Source organism: Corylus avellana, chromosome 6 (genome assembly GCF_965113065.1).
Source record: "Corylus avellana chromosome 6, dhCorAvel1.hap1.2, whole genome shotgun sequence".
In the NCBI taxonomy this organism is placed as follows: Eukaryota; Viridiplantae; Streptophyta; class Magnoliopsida; order Fagales; family Betulaceae; genus Corylus; species Corylus avellana.
In genome coordinates, this window is record NC_142495.1 from 28,174,247 (window position 1) to 28,193,251 (window position 19,005).

Sequence of the window (19,005 nt, forward strand, 5' to 3'; positions counted from 1 at the left end):
GCTAGTCATGTTGTATCAATCTTCAAAGATGATTGTCTTTAATTTCTAATATAGTTTTCAAGGATAGTCTTCCTTCCCATTTATAAAAGGAAAATGCTTTTGGAATACTACATTTTTTTACTACAATTACATTGCACATTCCTTCATGTTGATTAAGAAAAAAATTTGACAAATAAATTTAATTGTTTAATAACTAATTTGATTTGTTTCACATAAAACAGTCACGTTAATTTAAAAGAGAGAAATATTATATATTACTTTTTTTGTCTCACAATGCTAATATAACAATCACAATCAACCAATATTGGACATATAGACTTTATAACAATAACATATCAAATGGTTAGTGAGTAATTTATACTAGAAACCATGTTTTTATCACACAATACTGACGTGACTGTTTCAATCAATCAATCCTTAGATCATTTATTGCTTAAAAATAATAATCAAATGGCTTATTAGAACTGTTACATCAGCATTTTGTGATAATTGTGAGATAAAAATATGGTATATATATAGCATTACTTAATCGTTAGTTGAGACCGCCGCATCAATATTATATATTGATTAAAAATGCTTACTCTTATAAAAATGCCTATTGTGAGTTTAAAACAAAGTAGCTTTCTGTGTTGTCTTCCTATGAGATAAAAGAATTTGACAAAGTAGCTTTCTGTATTATGCCTTCATGAAATAAAGAATTTGTTTAGTAGCCTCCATGCACATGTGGTCCTCTTGTTGTTTTCATTATTGTCCTTTTTTTGGGGGTTGAACAGGAAAGATGGAATAGATGGTTTTGAATCTATAATTAGGGATTGCAAAATATTGAAGCTTTCTAGTTTCTACCATCTAATCTAATTAGTGCACGGCAGCTTCAGAATTATTGTCACAAAATCATATCCTAATTATATATTATGCTTTCTCATATATATCAATGACCGTTAGTCATTTCCCCCATGTGGATCAATCAAATGCATGACAGTTTGCTTAAAGTAGGACCCCTGTAGAAATTGCCAAAGTAACATCGACTGTGTAGCAAACCTACTAAAAACCAACAGAGTAGTTTCAGTGCAAGAGCCAAGGGAAAGCAAATATAGTAACCAGACCTTTTCTCTTCCTCATAGATTCTCCAGTTGCTTTCATGCATTCAATATTATTACCTTATATCTCTCACACCCTATAGCCTCCCGGAAAATCAAACCCTAGCGCTATTCCTTTCTTTTATATATATATATTGGCTTGATTTTCGGCCGGTGGAAGAATGATGGAGGAAGCTCCAGCTCCAGCCCCAGCAGCTCCTTATTGGATGTGGATGAGGAGGAAACAAATCTTACAGTCACATTCTCCGCCATCAATGACTACTTTTTCTCTTAACAACAACTCATGGGAAGAGAGGGCGTTTGCAGAAGACGCAGCTGGCGGGGCTCTTGGGGGATGCATATGGCCTCCAAGATCTTATTCTTGTAATTTTTGTAATAGAGAATTCAGGTCTGCACAAGCCCTAGGTGGCCACATGAACGTCCATAGAAGGGATAGAGCAAGGCTCAAACAATCTCTTAGCCCCATCAATGACCATTCTAGCCCTACTACTGTTGCATCTCCAGGTGATTCTAGGGTTTCAGCTGCCTTATCGAATATTCCAGAAAATTTAAGTGCAAATCATGATCATACTTTTGCCTCTGCTTATTCTTCTTCTGTAATTGCTCCATCTTGTTCCGAGACTGTGGGGGTTAGACTGGAAAAGAGTACTACTCCTTCAAGGGCTCATCAAGATCACTCTATATGTCTAGGTTATGATCATGATTATGTTGAAACTGATTTGTCTGTGGGCATGAATAATCCGTTTGTTAGTAGCAAAAGATCTAAGACTAGTGCAGTTTCTTCACTGTCCTTCTTTCTCAAGGCTTGTTCAGATGATAATGCATACCATCTTCAGACGACAGCTGAGGACTTGGATCTTGAGCTCAGGCTTGGTGATCCACCTAAAGTGAAGTAATTGCATTTTGTTTGTTGTATGGAAGAGAGAATCGTTGATGTTAATTTGTTTCTCTTTCCTTTCCTACCTGATCTTATTGATCTTAAAGCTAACAGGCAGAGGTTATATTGAATCTTGATTAATGAAATGAAAAGCTTGTTTTTCAATGGTGTTGACTTAATTATTGTGTCCAATTTTTCTGATGATTTCATTTCTATCTGTTCTGGAGCTAGCTGTCCTGTATGATAATGATCAGCTGGGTTTGCCACTTGATCCTTGCTGTGATCATAAAATGACAAAGGTGGTCGAAGTTGTGGTTGTTGATAAAATTGACACACACACACACACATGATGAAGTCGTGTTCTATCTAAAGCATCTTTTCCCCATTACTTCAATTGAAAAACAGATGTAATTTCTGAATTACTTCGTGGAGCTAGCTAGCATACTACTGATCATGACATTTTAACAACAAGGTTTTTGGCTTAGAATAAAACAAATTAAAAAAAAAAAAAAAAAAAAAAGGAAAAGAAAACAAGTTTTTTGAGATGTGATCCAGCTGTTATAGTACTTTCATCACTGTGTTACAGGCTAGCTAGGTTTTTCTGAAGATGGCAATTCAGATTCATTCGTTTTTGTTTGACACGGTGAAACCCTTACTAATTAACTGCGAGTTGGAACATGAGAGAGAGAGAGAGATGCATATAATTTGACAGTGGGCTTTGGAAGGGGTGAAAAACAGGGAGTAAAACTGACACTTAAGAGTCACTTCAGCTACATCCCCAAAAGGACCAAAGTAAAAAATTACCAAGTGACGTACACGGTACATCACACAACATGAATTCCCTCTTTACCTGTATGATTACCAACATCAACAAGAGAAGTAATATTACACCCACGTACGTACGTTTGATCCTCCGATAAATTCCAAACACCAGTGTTAATTTGTTCCACACTTTCGTTCTCCACTCTACACCCTCCAAATAGTCCACCAACTCCATGGAATCAATTTGAATAAACAACAAATTTCAATATATACCATTATTTTATGTTGCCAGCGAGCGAAGATCACATCAATATTGGCACTATTTACGCCTTCTTTGTTTTTACTTTTGGCTCTATGCTAGCTACTATAATATTACACACACTCAACAACCGATCCAAGACCAAAAACCTAGCAACCTAAAACTCTAGACCCCTGTCTAGTTATAGTAATGTGGTACAGGTTATAGCCACCTTTTGACACCGACGGTTCCTCCAGAATACACGGCGAGGTCTCAGTGTTTTTTTTTCAACGATTCTTAACAAGGAAATTTGATGAAACATCGCTTTTGACTTAATGGGTTATCCGGAGTGAAAGCAACTGATACGTTGCCATGTGTAGATCCCAGGGAATTTATGTTGCCCGTTGCCCAACAAAATTTCTTCCATTAAAGGAAGCTTGTACAGTAGTACGTGATTTTCTAGAGGGACACGTGTACATGTGGGGTTCCGGGTCCCTGTTTCCAATTCGGGTTCAGAATAGGGAAAGTGAGGTTGGTTTCTTCGGTTACCATGAAGTGCCTGTTTTGTGTAAGATCGAGATAGCTAGAATTTGTTGTTTTGTCTGGCTTGTGTTTCTTTTAAGGAGTTGGGGGCCGGGTTTGGTTCTCTTGCAACAGTTTGGTTCTGTCTGAGTATTAACGTGCACACAGGGAAGAGCCAGAGGGTGCACATGGGCTTGATGTGTCTCCATATGTTTCTTTCAAGGATTCATTTGCAGTAATTCAATGGGAATGAGGACACTTTCTCAGCTTTTACGTAGGTTTCTTTATTTATTTATGAGCGTCTGCTTTGGAAAATCTGATCTTGTCATAAATGTGGTTCAAACTTCTCCTCTGCAGTAACTGTGAAGTGCTGTTAGAATTCAATAATGTTACTTTTATTTTGATTTAATGTTAAATCTTCACCTATTTCAAAAATATAAACAAATGATAAATAATGAATTTAATTATTTTGCTAAATCGATCAACTCTCATTTCAATATATATTTTAAATATTATACGTATTGGGCCACACATAAGTAAAAATGTTAAAATATAAATTAAATAGTTAAATTCATTCATTCATTCCTATCAATTTAAACATTTTCCTTAGCCGGCTTTAGTGTTTTAGAGTACTTTTGAATCTTGTTGATCACAAAACATGGCTAATGGACGACAATTTTCACTTTTTAGGAATAAAATCTTCTCAATTTCAAACAAAATTGAAAGTATTCATTTATTGGTCAGGATTTAAAGTTGGTACATGATGTCATGTTTTAAAAAAAGAAAAACGTTGACCCTATGTATACATAAGCTCAACGTTCGGGCACCAGTTAGATGCACCAACTTTAAATTTGATTTTGTTTGAAATAGAGAGGATCTTTGTCCTACTTCTTGAGTCGGTCTACTTTATTATGGTAGGCTAAAATTTTACCTACTCCTAGGAAAACATTTTCCCATTACTTATTGAATGCATACAGAAACAAAATTCAATAACACCATCCTCGCGAGTCCTTTTTTCACATTTTCCATGTGTTTTCACCCATATTCTCATGTTCGTAGTAATGTTTTCTCATCATAGGAGTAAGTGTTTAATTAGGAAAACGTTTAAGTCTCATCCTTTTGAACCAGCATGTACGTGCATGTGAAGATGTAAGGGTGAGATCACACAATAAAATATATGGTCATTCCCATACCTAATCATCTCCACATAAGGTGATCCCCTTCAACGTAAAATTCTCTATATATATGTCCCCAAGAGATTGCTTAATTGGTTAGGACCATGCCTAATGAAGAGGTCACTAGTTCGAATCCCCCTCCCTTCTCTTTTGCGGACATGTTCAAAAAAAAAAAATTCCTATATATATAAAATTTCGAATACACAATATTTTTTTAAAAAATGATGTGGAAGGGAATTTTTCTAAGATTGTCTATATATTGAACTGATATGTGTTATTAAAATATGTGAAAATAAAAAATATACGTGAGAATCATATATCTAATAGACCGAATTAAAGGATTAAAAAAAAAAAAAAAACTTTCTACGAACTTCGAATAGAATCACTATAAAGTAGTATCTCTCCTCGGCCCTTTAGTGCCGTGGACCGTGGTGGGCGAGCATTGAAGTATCCGTATTCTTGTGCAATCGCCTTTCTTGGCCCAAACAAATCATTCATTAAGCCCTAGCCTGTCCCGTTTGTGGAATGAAAGTCAAGGCGCTTGGGCCTAATTGGGTTGAAAGTGCCTGTTTTTCTTCATTTTTTTTTTTTTTTCAAATGATATTATTAAATTTTTACTTATTTTAAAAGTTTAAATTAATAAAAAGCCTAAAAATAGTTAAAACGCACTTTTGACAAAAGCTTTAAAATGAAACTTTGGCGTAAAAACTTTTTTTGATTTAAAAACTTTATTTCTCAAATACAATTCCAAACAAACTCTTAAAAAAGAGATAGATATAATAAAAAAAGCATATGCTTTAATTAATCTAAATATTTGTTTAGGAAACGAAAAGGTGGAGTGGTGGGCCCATGTACTCACTTGCAAAATAAAACTTACGCAACAAAATGTAAGTTGTCGCCGTCAAATTTGATACTCTTTAATAACTGGATTCGGATCCCGCGAGAAATTACCCATAAGAAATGACTGAAATTTTAGTCATTGAATTTCATCTAATGATTTATACACTACCACATGTCTATTTAATTAAAAAATATTAAAATAATATTTAAAATTTTTAAAAAATAAAAAATTATAATAAAAAAAGTATGGGGTGGCTGACCACTCCTAGGGTCGCCGGCCACCCCATTTGAGATTTGGGGTGGCCGAAGCCATCCCCAAGTGCCAGTTGGGGGTGGCTGGAGCCGCTCCCATGGCCCTAGGGGATGGTTCGGCCACCCCCAACAGATCCTTGGGAGGTGGCTCCGACCACCCCCAACTAGTCATTGGGGGTGGCTTCGAAGGCCCTAGGGGGTGGTTTGGCCACCCCCTACGGCCAAACCCAAAATAAAAGAAAAATGGGTTTGGCCTAGGGAGCCACCCCCATGTCTCAGATTGGGTGGCCGGCCACCCCATACTTTTTTTATAATTTTTTATTTTATTTTATATTTTCTTTTTAAAACTTAAATAATATTTTGGCATTTTTTAATTAAAAGGACATGTGGCAAATTATAAATCATTGAATGAAATTTAAAAGCTAAGATTTCACCCATTTTTGATGGGCAATTCCCAACCATTGTTGGAGATCCCGATCTCGGGATCCCCAGCAATAGCCAGAGAAATGTTGAAGGGAATTTTTTTCATCCAACGGTCTACATCTCGCCACGTATCCTATTCAAATATATATATATATTTTGTAAGAATAAAATATTATATTTTTAAAAGGAAGGAAACGTAGCAATTTTTTTTTTTTTTTTCTGTTAAACTATTTGCTTATTACGTGGCAAGTTGTAACGGTTGGATTTTTTTTGACAGATCCCAGCGGCTTCTCTTTGGAAATGGAGAGGAACCCTAGAGTTGCAATTGCAGAGAGTAGAGACAGACAGCCAAACAAAGGAGAGAAGGAGAGAGAGCTGGAGAGATATTGATTGATGGAGTGTAGTGGTAAAGGACCAAGATGGTCCCTCAAGGGAATGACGGCTCTTGTCACCGGCAGTACCCGTGGCATTGGGTCTGTTCCTGTCAATCCCAAGAAAATATAAACTTTCTTGTTCCCAATTTAATTTTTTGTTCAATTCAGATAAACTCTTGTGGTTGCAATGTGTTTTTTGCTTTGTGGGTAGGCATGCCGTGGTGGAGGAGCTAGCTGGCTTTGGTGCGTCCGTGCACACGTGTTCCAGGAACGAAGCGGAGCTCAATAAGTGCTTGAAGGAATGGGAGGCAAAGGGCTTTGTGGTCTTTGGGTCGGTGTGCGACGCTTCGTCACGTGCCCACAGAGAGCGGCTCGTGGAGGACGTGGCTTCTGTTTTCGGTGGCAAGCTCAACATACTTGTGAGTACCCACAAAATGATATCTTTGAGATCATTTCGTTTATGAGTCCCAAAACTCATTTGCGTTTTAGCGCTCCATAAAGGGCTTTCAAAGGAAAGAAATGGCCGTTTGATTTCTTCACTTTTTTTCCACTCTTCTGTGAGCACATTACTACGGCTATCTGTTGTTCTAAAACGATAGTACGGAGAAGAACAAAGTTGAGAGAGAGAGACGGGGTTTTATTGAGAAGTTTGCTTGCGACTTCCAGTGACCACTGCAGATGAAATAATGGAAGCTGTATAATAAGTGACAGAAGTGGGTTATATTGTCATATCGGCTCTGTTTGCCAATGGCTTGGAAAAAGAAAGTTCCCTACAACCAGCAAGATTTGATTGATGCGTGAAAAACATAAGAATGCTTGATACGAAAAAGTGAAAAAAAAAAAAATTGTGTTTTGTAGTGATTTTTTTTATTTGAATAGTAGTAAAATGTGATTGATATAATGTAACAATAAGAATAATGAGAGTTGAATTTGAGATGAATACTATAGAGCATTTTTTTGAGTCCAGTGGCAAACAACCCCGATATCAATGCCTTTTTCATCTTTTCCTAGCCAACTTTTTCTCTTTTGCATTTGAATAATTAGATTTTTTTTTTTTTTTTCATATCTTTTGTGGCTAGCTTTACCCAACACAACCGAATCTCAAATAGGCCCTTAATATTGGCAAAGGTGTGTTTGGCCACGTCTAATGTGATTAAGATAAAATTCCTTTAATTGGATGTGGGGTTTATTTCAATGGACCCCAATTCAATTTTGTTGTCCCAATTTTGGGCAGATCATCAAATAGAAACCAGAGCTCGTCTTTCTTATTGTTATTGAACTTGAGTGCAGGCCTTATCGTTGACGACTTGAGGTAATAAATAGCAATGCAATTTCAAGGCTGTTTATCTTCACCAATTGGAAAGCAACATGCATCAACTTCTAAACCTTTCTTATTCCACTGAATTTTGAGACTTGCTCTCTGTGATCGTCTGGGTGTGTCTAGATAAACAATGTCGGGACAAACATCAGGAAGCCAACCATTGAGTTCACTCCTGAAGAGTATTCTACCCTCATGACTACCAACTTTGAATCTACATTCCATCTCTGCCAACTTGCACATCCTCTTCTAAAAGCATCTGGAAAAGGAAGCGTTGTGTTCATTTCCTCTGTTGCAGGTGTGGTGAGTGTAGGTTCTGGATCCATCTATGCAGCAATTAAAGGTGAGTTGCTCTCATCATATGATGTACTTTTGCTTAAGCATGATTGTTAAACTAGTAAACTTGGTGCGGGTGAAAAAGCAAAATAATTTTGTCTCCTTTCTGCTATCTGCAGCGGCAATTAATCAGCTTACAAAAAATCTTGCTTGTGAATGGGCAAAAGACAATATCCGGACCAATTGTGTTGCACCTTGGTGTACCAGAACCTCTCTTGTAGAAAACGTAAGAGTCTCTTTTCCCACATAAGTCAATAGTAGACTTCACAAATCTAATAGTTGATTTATTGAATTTGTAGCAGACTATGAGCCAAATATGAAGAACTTATTAACCCTTACCATTTCTCTTTGTCTTATGATTACGTATAATGGGGAATCTTCTTCCATGTATTACTTCCAAAAAGTACATACAATGAAATTTTTTGAGCAAACATACTGTACATGTTTGGCAGAGAATTGATACATTGTTCTAACACTGCTATTCTCCTCATTTCCTGTTGGAAATGGGTTGGAAGATACACAAATCAATGTCAAGTGTTATTTACTTCAATGACAACATCATCATGTTTGCTATTTTTCCATCAGCACCATAATAACTCAGCCCTCATCCAACAGCATTAATGTTTATCTTCGTGATACAGTTTGTTAAGCTATTTTGGTTGACCCCTTGTAGAATGATTATGAATTATGTAGAGGAATATAATGTAAATCGGGTTCTGCATTTTGTGATGTGAAAAAAAAGAACATGACATGCGCAAACTTTTCTGTTTAAGGTGTGACTTTGTGCAATCTGAAATCCACTAGATTGTAAAGACCATTACCAATTGCAGAAACTTCTCACTGCTTAACTGTTTTCCTTCCTTACAGTTGATTGCTAACAAGAAGTTTGTGGAAGAGGTAGCCTCTAAAACTCCTCTTGAGCGTGTTGCAGAAGCAGAGGAAGTCTCGTCCTTGGTGGCATTCCTTTGCCTGCCTGCTGCTTCTTACATAACTGGACAGACCATTTCTGTTGATGGAGGAATGACCGTGAATGCTTTTCAAGCCATGGCGATACTAAATTGAGCAAATTTGCCATTTTCCCCTCCCAAATTCACAGCACGAATCCTGCTAAACTGTTCATCAAGTAAAAATAATGTTCATTGAAGTTATAGAGCCCAATTATTTGCTGATTTCCATTAGTTAATAAGCTACAACTATGCATCTAATGTGTTATTTGTTGTGGGCTACTTCTATGATCGTGGCTCTAAACCGTCTTTTGGAATATTGTTAGTACATTGTGTTCTTGCATACAAACGCTTAATGGTTGGTTTCTAAATTGCAACAATTGTTACTGCTCAATTTATGTTACATACAAACATTATCAGCATGTTTTGTTATTGGTATTATCTTTCCATAAACATATCAGAAGTATTGATTAATGAAGCCTGCTATAAGGGCAAATGGTCGAGTACAAGTGAGGGGTCACTCCTATGTTAAGTTTTTATTCAATGCTATTCTTATTTGATGTGAAGTTTCTATTCCATTCTGAAAAAAAAAAAAAAAAAAAAAAAAAAAAAAAAAAAAATCAGCAATCAATGACCCAAAAGTGACCAGGAAAATAGTTGCAACTCCTACAATATTCTTTTGATTGTAATACATTTTCAACTTGAAGTTTTTGGCTTTAAAACTTGCACATTTGTGGTTATTTACATGTGTATGAAAGTAGAATGCTGATAACAAATTCCAAATATCATGTCAAAGCTTTCAATGTACTTGTGAAATCAACTAAAAAGCCCTAGATTTATTAATAATGAACAAGAAATCTAATGCCTTTTTTGTTTTCATGTAAAGGGTGATAAGAGATCTTTTTTCTTTTCTTTTTTTCGTTTTATTTTTTTATTTTTTGTTTTTTGCATCGTTAAACAAGAAATCTAATGTAAGCTTTAGATTGTGTCCTTGTGAATTTGTGATGGCTTGGGCCGAGGGGCAATAATAATATTCTCCAAATCTCCTAGAAACGGAGCCGGATATAAAAAGATCTGATTAGCCCAAAAACAACTGTAAGTGAGGGCCCAATGGGCCAAGCTGAGTCTTCTGACCACAAAAATCTTCGATAGAGGCTTAGAACTGACGAAATCAAAATCATTCCTTTCCTCACACTTTTTTGGATAGTGGCCCCAAAAACGTGTTTATTAACAACTTTACCACAAAAAATATCTGAGTACCAATCCCAACCTCTAAGATTATGGTCCCGTTTGGTTTACGGAATAGACCTTTGGATTGGACTACCTAACACTAGGTATAACTAGTCCTTTGTTTGGTAATACTTTATTCTTGGAAATAGTTTATTCCCATGGGACTACTAATCTCATACACACAGGGTTAGCTAAGCCACTCAAAAACGAGTGGCTTAGCTAATCATTTCTTATGGGATTAAATTAATTGTGTAAATTGCCAAAAATAACCTCACTTGTGGGATAAAATTTCGTCCTCCCTCTGATTCTTCTATATTTCTCTCTCTCTCTCTCTCTCTCTCTCTCTCTATATATATATATATATATATATATATATATATATATATATCTTCGTTTCTCTTTTCTCCGTCTCTATATTTTGTTCTCTTTTTTTTTCTATCTTTCTTTCTATTTTCTCTCTGATTCTTCTGGTACAGTTTTTCTGCAAATGCAAACGAAATTTTTTTTTTCTCTATGCTGTCTCCCTTCTCTGTACCATTTCTTAGTTTTTTTTTTTAATTCTTTTTTTTATTATTATTATTTCTTTTGATTCTCTGTACATTTTCCAACCATATTTTTTTTGATTTCAAGATTGAATTTGATTCTATTTTCTCCAACTATATTATTTTTATATAAATAATTTTGTAGCGTAATTGCCAAAAAAAAAAAAAAAAAAAAAAAGCAACATACCTGACATAATTAAAAGGGTTAAATACTCTATACCCCTTAGGGTTTCCCAACTTTATTTTGTCCCCATGTGGTTTCATTTTTATCACAGGAGGTCCCTGTAGTTTTGATAAGTGACCAAATTAGTCAATCTGATAGTTGACCGTTAGGACTGACACGTGGACCAATCAAACGTCGACACGTGGCACATATTTAATTTTTTTTTAATTTTTTTTTTTAAAAAAAAAGTATTTAAAAAAAATAAATAAATAAACGGAAAAAAAAAATTGGGGGTGGCTCGGCCATTTAGCCACCCCCTTTGGCCATGGGGGTGGCCTGGCCACCCCCATCTGGCCGGATGGGGGTGGCAAGCCACCCCCTGGCCACCCCCTGGGCACCAGAGCCACCCCCAATTTTTTTCCGTTTCTTTTTTTTTTTTTTTTTAAATACATTTTTTTTATTTTAAAAAAATATACATTTTTTTAATTTTTTTTTTTTTTAAATTAAATATATGCCATGTGTCGACGTCTGATTGGTCCACGTATATGCCCTAACGGTCAACTAACGGATAGACTAATTTGGTCACTTATCAAAACCACAGGGACTTCCTGTGATAAAAATGAAACCATAGGGGGAAAAAATAGAGTTGGGAAACCCTAGGGGGGTATGGAGTATTTAACCCTAATTAAAAACAAAAAAGAAAAAGAAATTATAGTAAAGTTGTTTATGTTTTAAAAAAAAAAAAAAAAAAAAATGAAAGTCCTTAATAATATAAATTGTATTTGTATTATAAGGGTATTTTAAGAAATTTAATCACAATATGATTCTATTCACCAACATGTTGCATTGTACCAAACGAAGGAATATGATTAGCTAGTTTATTCTAGCGTTGCAACCAAACAAAAGAATATGAATAGCTAATCTATTCCACACTCTTCTATTCCCAGTAGTAATTAATCATTTTCCAATGGACTAGACATTCCGCGAACCAAACGAGGCCTACTTCTTCCAATCTCACTAAAATTATTTTTTGGTTATTTTAATGAGGTAATTTAATCAAAATGGTCTAAATGTCTACTTTTCGCCTCACTACTTTAACAAAAAAGGTAGTGAAGTGAACAGTACTCACCAAATTTATAATTACTATTCACTCACTTATCGATTAAACAACTCATTTCTCTCTTCTTTTTTGCTTTTTGTTTCTCTTTCTTTATTTAATAGTTAAAAAATAAATAAACAAATATTTGAAAAATAATATTTAAATAGAATAGTGAAAGTGGATTGTTAAAATAGTGAAGTTGCTGAGGTACTCTAAAAAAATAAATTGTAAAAATAACTGAGTAAAATTTGGTAAGACTGCTAGAAATGCTCTAATGAAATAAAATATTGTATTTACCCATAAAAAAAAATTAAAAAAAAAAATTGTAATTTTGCACAATGATTAATGTGAAAATTAAAAACGGCGACTTTGAAAAAGAGATTGATGGAGACCGAAGAATAGGGGGTTTTTAATTTATGAAATTGACTTATTGAAGTATATTTTTATAATATATAATATATTAATTTTTACATATATTTTTAATTTGTCGGGATTTAATTTTAAAAATATATGTAAAATTTATATATTTAATGACATGTCAATTTAGTAGTCCCCAACTTATTGTGGAATATCAATAGATGTGTGAAAATTAATCATAATTAAAAAATAATAATAATATGTGTGGTTATTCCCACATCTAATCATCTCCACATAAGGTGTTCTCTTTCAACGTAGTATTCTATATATATGTTCTCAGGAGGTAGTTCAATCGGCTGAGAATACGCCTAATGAAGTGGAAGTCATTAGTTTGAATCCCTCTCCCCTCTTGTGCGGACATGTCAAAAAAAAAAAAAAAATCCTCTATAAAATTTCGAATAAACAATATTTTTTTTAAAAATTATGTGGGAGGAAATTTTTCTAAGATAGTCTATATATTAAACTGATATGTGTTATTAAAATATGTGAAAATAAAAAATATACTTGAGAATTCATATATCTAATAGACCGAATGAAAGGATTAAAAATATATATATATACTTTCTACGAACTTCGAAGAGAATCGCCGTAAAGTAGTATCCCTCTTCGGCCCTTTAGTGCCGTGGACCGTGGTGGGCGAGCATTGAAGTATCCGTATTCTTGTGCAATCACCTTTCTAGGCCCAAACAAATCATTCATTAAGCCCTAGCCTTTCCCGTTTGTAGAATGAAAGTCAAGGCGCTTGGGCCTACTTGGGTTGCAAATGCCTGTTTTTCTTCACTTTTTTTTTTTTTTTTTTAATGATATTATTAAATTTTTACTTATTAAAATAATAATGATTAAATCAGTACTTTAACATGTATGACTTCGTGAGACAATTATTAACACGCAAATTAATTATTTTATTATGATTTATATTAAATTTTAAGATAGAGATTTTAATAATTTTAGTGTAGGGATTACTAATTATTTATATAGGGAAGTCTTACATTCGGTTGGAATGGCTAATAATTTTGGTAAAAATTTGTTTAACGAAGGTGATTTAGGGCATGTTTGAGATTGTATTTGAGGAGCCTAAAAATATTTTTAACACTCAAAAAGTTTGCTTGAAGAAAAAAAAAATACTCGTTTGATAAAATAATTAAAAGCGCTTTTAAGGTTCAAAAAGCCTAAAAATATTTAAAACGTACTTATGACAAAAGCTTTAAAATGAAGCTTTTGCTTAAAAACTCTTTTTAACTTAAAAATTTTATTTCTCAAACACAATTTCAAACAGGCTCTTAAAAAAGTGAGAAAATGATCATCTCCATTTAATGCACTACCATCATTAAAATTTTTAGACAACACTACCCTTTAAAATAAAAAAAACATCGTGCTTTAATTAATCTAAATATTTGTTTAGGAAACGAAAAGGTGGAGTGGTGGGCCCCATTTACTGACATTCGAAATACAAGTCACTCACGCAACAAAATGTAAGTTGTCGCCTTCAAATTTGATACTCTTTTCTTTAATAGGAAGGGATGGGAAGTGCATGCAACTGACAGGCCAACGGAAGGAAACGTAGCATTTTTGGCTTCTTTTTTTCTGTTAACTATTTGCTTATTACGTGGCAAGTTGTAACCATTGGATCTTTTTTTTTAACAGATCCCAGCGGCTTCTCTTTGGAAATGAATTGAACCCTATTTTATTTCTAGAGTTGCAATTGCAGAGAATAGAGACAGACAGCCAAACAAAGGAGAGAAGGAGAGAGTCTGAGAGAGCTGGAGAGAGATTGATTGATGGAGTGTAGTGGTAAAGGACCAAGATGGTCCCTCAAGGGAATGAATGCTCTTGTCACCGGCGGTACCCGTGGCATTGGGTCTGTTCCTGTCACTCCCAAGAAAATATAAACTTTCTTGTTCAATTCCCAATTTAATTTTTTGTTCAATTCAGATAAACTCTTGTGGTTGCAATGTGTTTTTTGCTTTGTGAGTAGGCATGCCGTGGTGGAAGAGCTAGCTGGCTTTGGTGCGTCCGTGCACACGTGTTCCAGGAACGAAGCGGAGCTCAATAAGTGCTTGAAGGAATGGCAGGAAAAGGGCTTTGTGGTCTCTGGGTCGGTGTGCGACGCGTCTTCACGTGCCCACAGAGAGCGGCTCGTGGAGGAGGTGGCTTCTGTTTTCGGTGGCAAGCTCAACATACTTGTGAGTACCCACAAAATGATATCTTTGAGATCATTTCGTTTTTGAGTCCCAAAACTCATTTGCGTTTTAGCGCAACAAAAGGGCTTTCAAAAGAAAAAAAAAAATGGCCGTTTGATTTCTTCGCTTTTTATTTTTCCACCCTTCTGTGAGCACATTACTACGGCTATCTGTTGTTCTAAAACGATAGTACGGAGAAGAATGTGTGTAGAACAAAGGTGAGAGAGAGAGAGAGAGACGGGTTTTATTGAGAAGTTTAGTTGCGACTTCCAATAAATTGAGAAAAACTTGTCTCTTGAAGTATGTGACCAGTGACCACTGCAGATGAAATAATGGAAGCTGTATAATAAGTGACAGAAGTGGGTTATATTGTCATACCTGCTCAGTTTGCCAATGGTTTGGATAAAGAAAGTGGCAACAACTGAACCCAGATTTGATTGGTGTATGAAAAAAGTAAGAAGGAAAAAAAGTAAGAGTGTTTGATATGAAAAAATGAAAAAAAAAATTGTGTTTTGTAGGATTTTTTTTATTTGAATAGTAGTAAAATGTGATTGATATAGTGTAAAAATAAGAATGTTGAGAGTTGAATTTGAGATTAATAGTATAGAGCTTTTTTTTGAGTCCAATGGCAAACAATCCCGATATCAATGCCTTTTTTTTCATCTTTTCCTAGCCAACTTTTTCTCCTTTGCATTTGAATAATTAGACTTTTTCTTTCTTTTTTTTCTTATCTTTTGTGGCTAGCTTTACCCAACAAAACCGAATCTCAAACAGCCCTCAGTATTGGCAAAGGTGTGTTTGGCCACATCTAATGTGATTAAGAAAAAATTCCTTTTATTGGATGTGGGGTTTATTTCAATGGACCCCAATTCAATTTTGTTGTCCCAATTTTGGGCAGATCATCAAATAGAAACCAAAGCTCGTCTTTCTTATTGTTATTGAACTTGAGTGCAGGTCTTATTGTTGACGACTTGAGGTAATAAATAGCAATGCATTTTCAAGGCTGTTTATCTTCACCAATTGGAAAGCATGCATCAATTTCTAAAGCTTTCTTATTCCATTGAATTTTGAGACTTAGTCGCTGTGATCGTCTGGGTGTGTCTAGATAAACAATGTCGGGACAAACATCAGGAAGCCAACCATTGAGTTCACTCCTGAAGAGTATTCTACCCTCATGACTACCAACTTTGAATCTACATTCCATCTCTGCCAACTTGCACATCCTCTTCTAAAAGCATCTGGAAAAGGAAGCGTTGTGTTCATTTCCTCTGTTGCAGGTGTGGTGAGTATAGGTTCTGGATCCATCTATGCAGCAACTAAAGGTGAGTTGCTCTCATGATATGATGTACTTTTGCTTAAGCATGATTGTTAAACTAGTAAACTTGGTGCGGGTGAAAAAGCAAAATAATTTTGTCTCCTGTCTGCTATCTGCAGCGGCAATTAATCAGCTTACAAAAAATCTGGCCTGTGAATGGGCAAAAGACAATATCCGGACCAATTGTGTTGCACCCTGGTATACTAGAACCTCTCTTGTAGAAAACGTAAGAGTCTCTTTTCTCATATAAGTCAATGGTAAACTTCACAAATCTAATGGTTGATCTATTGAATTTATAGGAGAATATGGCCAAATATGAAAAACTTATGATTACTTATTATGAGGAATCTTCTTCCGTGTATTACTTCCAAAAAGTACATCAATGAAATTTTTTGAGCAAGCATACTGTACATGTTTGGCAGAGAATTGATACATTGTGCCAACACTGATATTCTCCTCATTTCCTGTTGGAAATGGGTTGGATGATACACAAATCAATGTCATGTATTATTTACTTTAATGACAACATCATCATGTTTGCTATTTTGCCATCAGCACCATAATAATTCAGTCTTCATCCAACAGCATTAATGTATATCTTCCTGATGCAGTTTGTTAAGCCATTTTGGTTGACCCCTTGTAGAATGATTATGAATTATGTAGTGGAATATAATGTAAATCGGGTTCTGCATTTTGTGATGTGAAAAAAAAGACATGACATGCGCAAACTTTTATGTTAAGGTGTGACTTTATGCAATCTGAAATCCACTAGATTATAAAGACCATTACCAATTGCAGAAACTTCTCACTGCTTAACTGTTTTCCTTCCTTACAGTTGATTGCTAACAAGAAGTTTGTGGAAGAGGTATCCTCTAAAACTCCTCTTGAGCGTGTTGCAGAAGCAGAGGAAGTCTCGTCCTTGGTGGCATTCCTTTGCCTGCCTGCTGCTTCTTACATAACTGGACAGACCATTTCTGTTGATGGAGGAATGACCGTGAATGCTTTTCAAGCCATGGCGATACCAAATTGAGCAAATTTGCCATTTTCCCCTCCCAAATTCACAGCACGAATACTGCTAAACTGTTCATCAAATAAAAATAATGTTCATTGAAGTTAGACCCCAATTATTTGCTGATTTCCCTAAGTTAATAAGCTACAACTATGCATCTAATGTGTTATTTGTTGTGGGCTACTTCTATGATCGTGGCTCTAAACCGTCTTTTGGAATATTGTTAGTACATTGTGTTCTTGCATACAAACGCTTAATGGTTGGTTTCTAAATTGCAACAATTGTTAGTGCTCAATTTATGTTACATACAAACATTATCAGCATGTTTTGTTATTGGTATGATCTTTCCATAAACATATCAGAAGTATTGATTAATGAAGCCTGCTATAAGGGCAAATGGTCGAGTACAAGTGAGGGGTCACTCCTATGTTAAGTTTTTATTCAATGTTGCAACTCCTACAATATTCTTTTGATTGTAATACATTTCCATGTGTATGAAAGTAGAATGCTGATAACAAATTCCAAATATCATGTCAAAGCTTTCAATGTACTTGTGAAATCAACTAAAAAGCTCTAGATTTATTAATAATGAACAAGAAATCTAATGCCTTCTTTGTTTTCATGTAAAGGGTGATAAGAGATCTTTTTTCTTGTTTTCGTTTTATTTTTTTGATTTTTTTTCGTTTTATTATGTACTTGTGAATTTGTGATGGCGTGGGCGGAGGGGCAATAATAATATTCTCCAGATCTCCTAGAAACGGAGCCGGATATAGAAAGATCTGATTAGCCCAAAAGCAACTGTAAGGGAGGGCCCAATGGGCCAAGCTGAGTCTTCTGACCACAAAAATCTTCCCCATAGAGGCTTAAAACTGACGAAATCAAAATCATTCCTTTCCTCACACTTTTTTGGATAGTGGCCCCAAAAAAGTGTTTATTAACAACTTTGCCACAAAAAATATCTGCGGACCAATCCCAACCTCTAATGAAATAAAATATTGTATTTACCCAGAAAAAAAAAAAAAAAAAAAATTGTAATTTTGCACAATGATTAATGTGAAAATTAAAAACGGTGACTTTAAAAAGGTGGTAGATGGAGACGGAAGAATAGTGGGTTTTTAATTTATGAAAATGAAATTGACTTATTGACGTCTATTTTTATAATATATAATTTTTACATATATTTTTAATTTATCGGGATTTAACTTTAAAAATATATGTAAAATTTATATATTTTAATGACATGTCAATTTAATAATCTCCAACTTATTGAGGAATATCAATAGATGTGTGAAAATTAATCATAATTAAAAAAAAAATCATCATTATTTATTTAATTTAATTCAACCCAATAATCGATATACATTGATTCAACGAAAGCAACACTCCTACTTTGTGAATATAAACGAGATTTGATAACAAAGGAATATTAACAAAACCAAAAAAAAAAAGAAAAAAAAAAAGAAAAGAGGAATACCGAATACCTACTTAACCAGGCCATGGTCGTGACAAAAGTAAAAGTAACTCTGGTCAGGAGGGTGGGGTTAGGACAGCGACTGAAAGGATGACTCAGCCTCTGGTCACCTCATTCCCTGGGAGTCTATTGCCTGACAGCGTAGACATACTACGTGGCAGATGAACAATGGCAAGTGACTCTGTGATATTATTGCTCGGTTTTGAGGGTGGTACACTACAGTGGCCTACATACATTGCACAAAAACAATGGGCCACCACAGTGTAAAGATTGGTTGGTTTTGTTAGGTAGTATATAGCTTTTATTTCAAGTGTTTTTACATAAGAGTTGTCATTGATATTTCACTCTCTTCGTAAATGCTTTCTATAGATTTTTTTTTTTTCTATTTATTTAAAAAAGTTTGATATAAAAATAAAAGAGA

General features: G+C 34.8%; 3 protein-coding genes across 3 annotated transcripts; all 3 read left to right on the top strand.

Moving 5' to 3' along the window:
- The first annotated feature begins 1,261 nt into the window (after positions 1 to 1,261).
- On the top strand, positions 1,262 to 1,993 carry LOC132188105 (putative transcriptional regulator RABBIT EARS). The gene has a single exon (XM_059602511.2). The coding sequence runs from the start codon at positions 1,262 to 1,264 to the stop codon at positions 1,991 to 1,993; it is 732 nt and encodes a 243-aa protein (XP_059458494.2).
- Positions 1,994 to 6,486: 4,493 nt separating this feature from the next.
- LOC132187089 (tropinone reductase homolog At5g06060) lies at positions 6,487 to 9,610 on the top strand. Its single transcript, XM_059601262.2, has 5 exons — positions 6,487 to 6,659; positions 6,772 to 6,979; positions 8,005 to 8,221; positions 8,334 to 8,440; positions 9,082 to 9,610. Exons 1-5 carry the CDS (start codon positions 6,580 to 6,582, stop codon positions 9,274 to 9,276), a joined length of 807 nt encoding a protein of 268 aa, XP_059457245.2. The 5' UTR covers positions 6,487 to 6,579; the 3' UTR covers positions 9,277 to 9,610.
- Positions 9,611 to 14,253: 4,643 nt separating this feature from the next.
- On the top strand, positions 14,254 to 17,404 carry LOC148585152 (tropinone reductase homolog At5g06060-like). Its single transcript, XM_059601261.1, has 5 exons — positions 14,254 to 14,467; positions 14,585 to 14,792; positions 15,895 to 16,111; positions 16,224 to 16,330; positions 16,940 to 17,404. Exons 1-5 carry the CDS (start codon positions 14,388 to 14,390, stop codon positions 17,132 to 17,134), a joined length of 807 nt encoding a protein of 268 aa, XP_059457244.1. The 5' UTR covers positions 14,254 to 14,387; the 3' UTR covers positions 17,135 to 17,404.
- The last annotated feature ends 1,601 nt before the right edge of the window (positions 17,405 to 19,005 follow it).

Coding starts and splice junctions, on each gene's coding strand:
- LOC132188105 (XM_059602511.2), top strand. CDS start 1,262: ATGGAGGAAGCTCCAGCTCCAGCCCCAGCAGCTCCTTATTGGATGTGG.
- LOC132187089 (XM_059601262.2), top strand. CDS start 6,580: ATGGAGTGTAGTGGTAAAGGACCAAGATGGTCCCTCAAGGGAATGACG. Junction 6,660..6,771: donor GGCAGTACCCGTGGCATTGG/GTCTGTTCCTGT, acceptor CTTTGTGGGTAG/GCATGCCGTGGTGGAGGAGC. Junction 8,441..9,081: donor GAACCTCTCTTGTAGAAAAC/GTAAGAGTCTCT, acceptor CCTTCCTTACAG/TTGATTGCTAACAAGAAGTT.
- LOC148585152 (XM_059601261.1), top strand. CDS start 14,388: ATGGAGTGTAGTGGTAAAGGACCAAGATGGTCCCTCAAGGGAATGAAT. Junction 14,468..14,584: donor GGCGGTACCCGTGGCATTGG/GTCTGTTCCTGT, acceptor CTTTGTGAGTAG/GCATGCCGTGGTGGAAGAGC. Junction 16,331..16,939: donor GAACCTCTCTTGTAGAAAAC/GTAAGAGTCTCT, acceptor CCTTCCTTACAG/TTGATTGCTAACAAGAAGTT.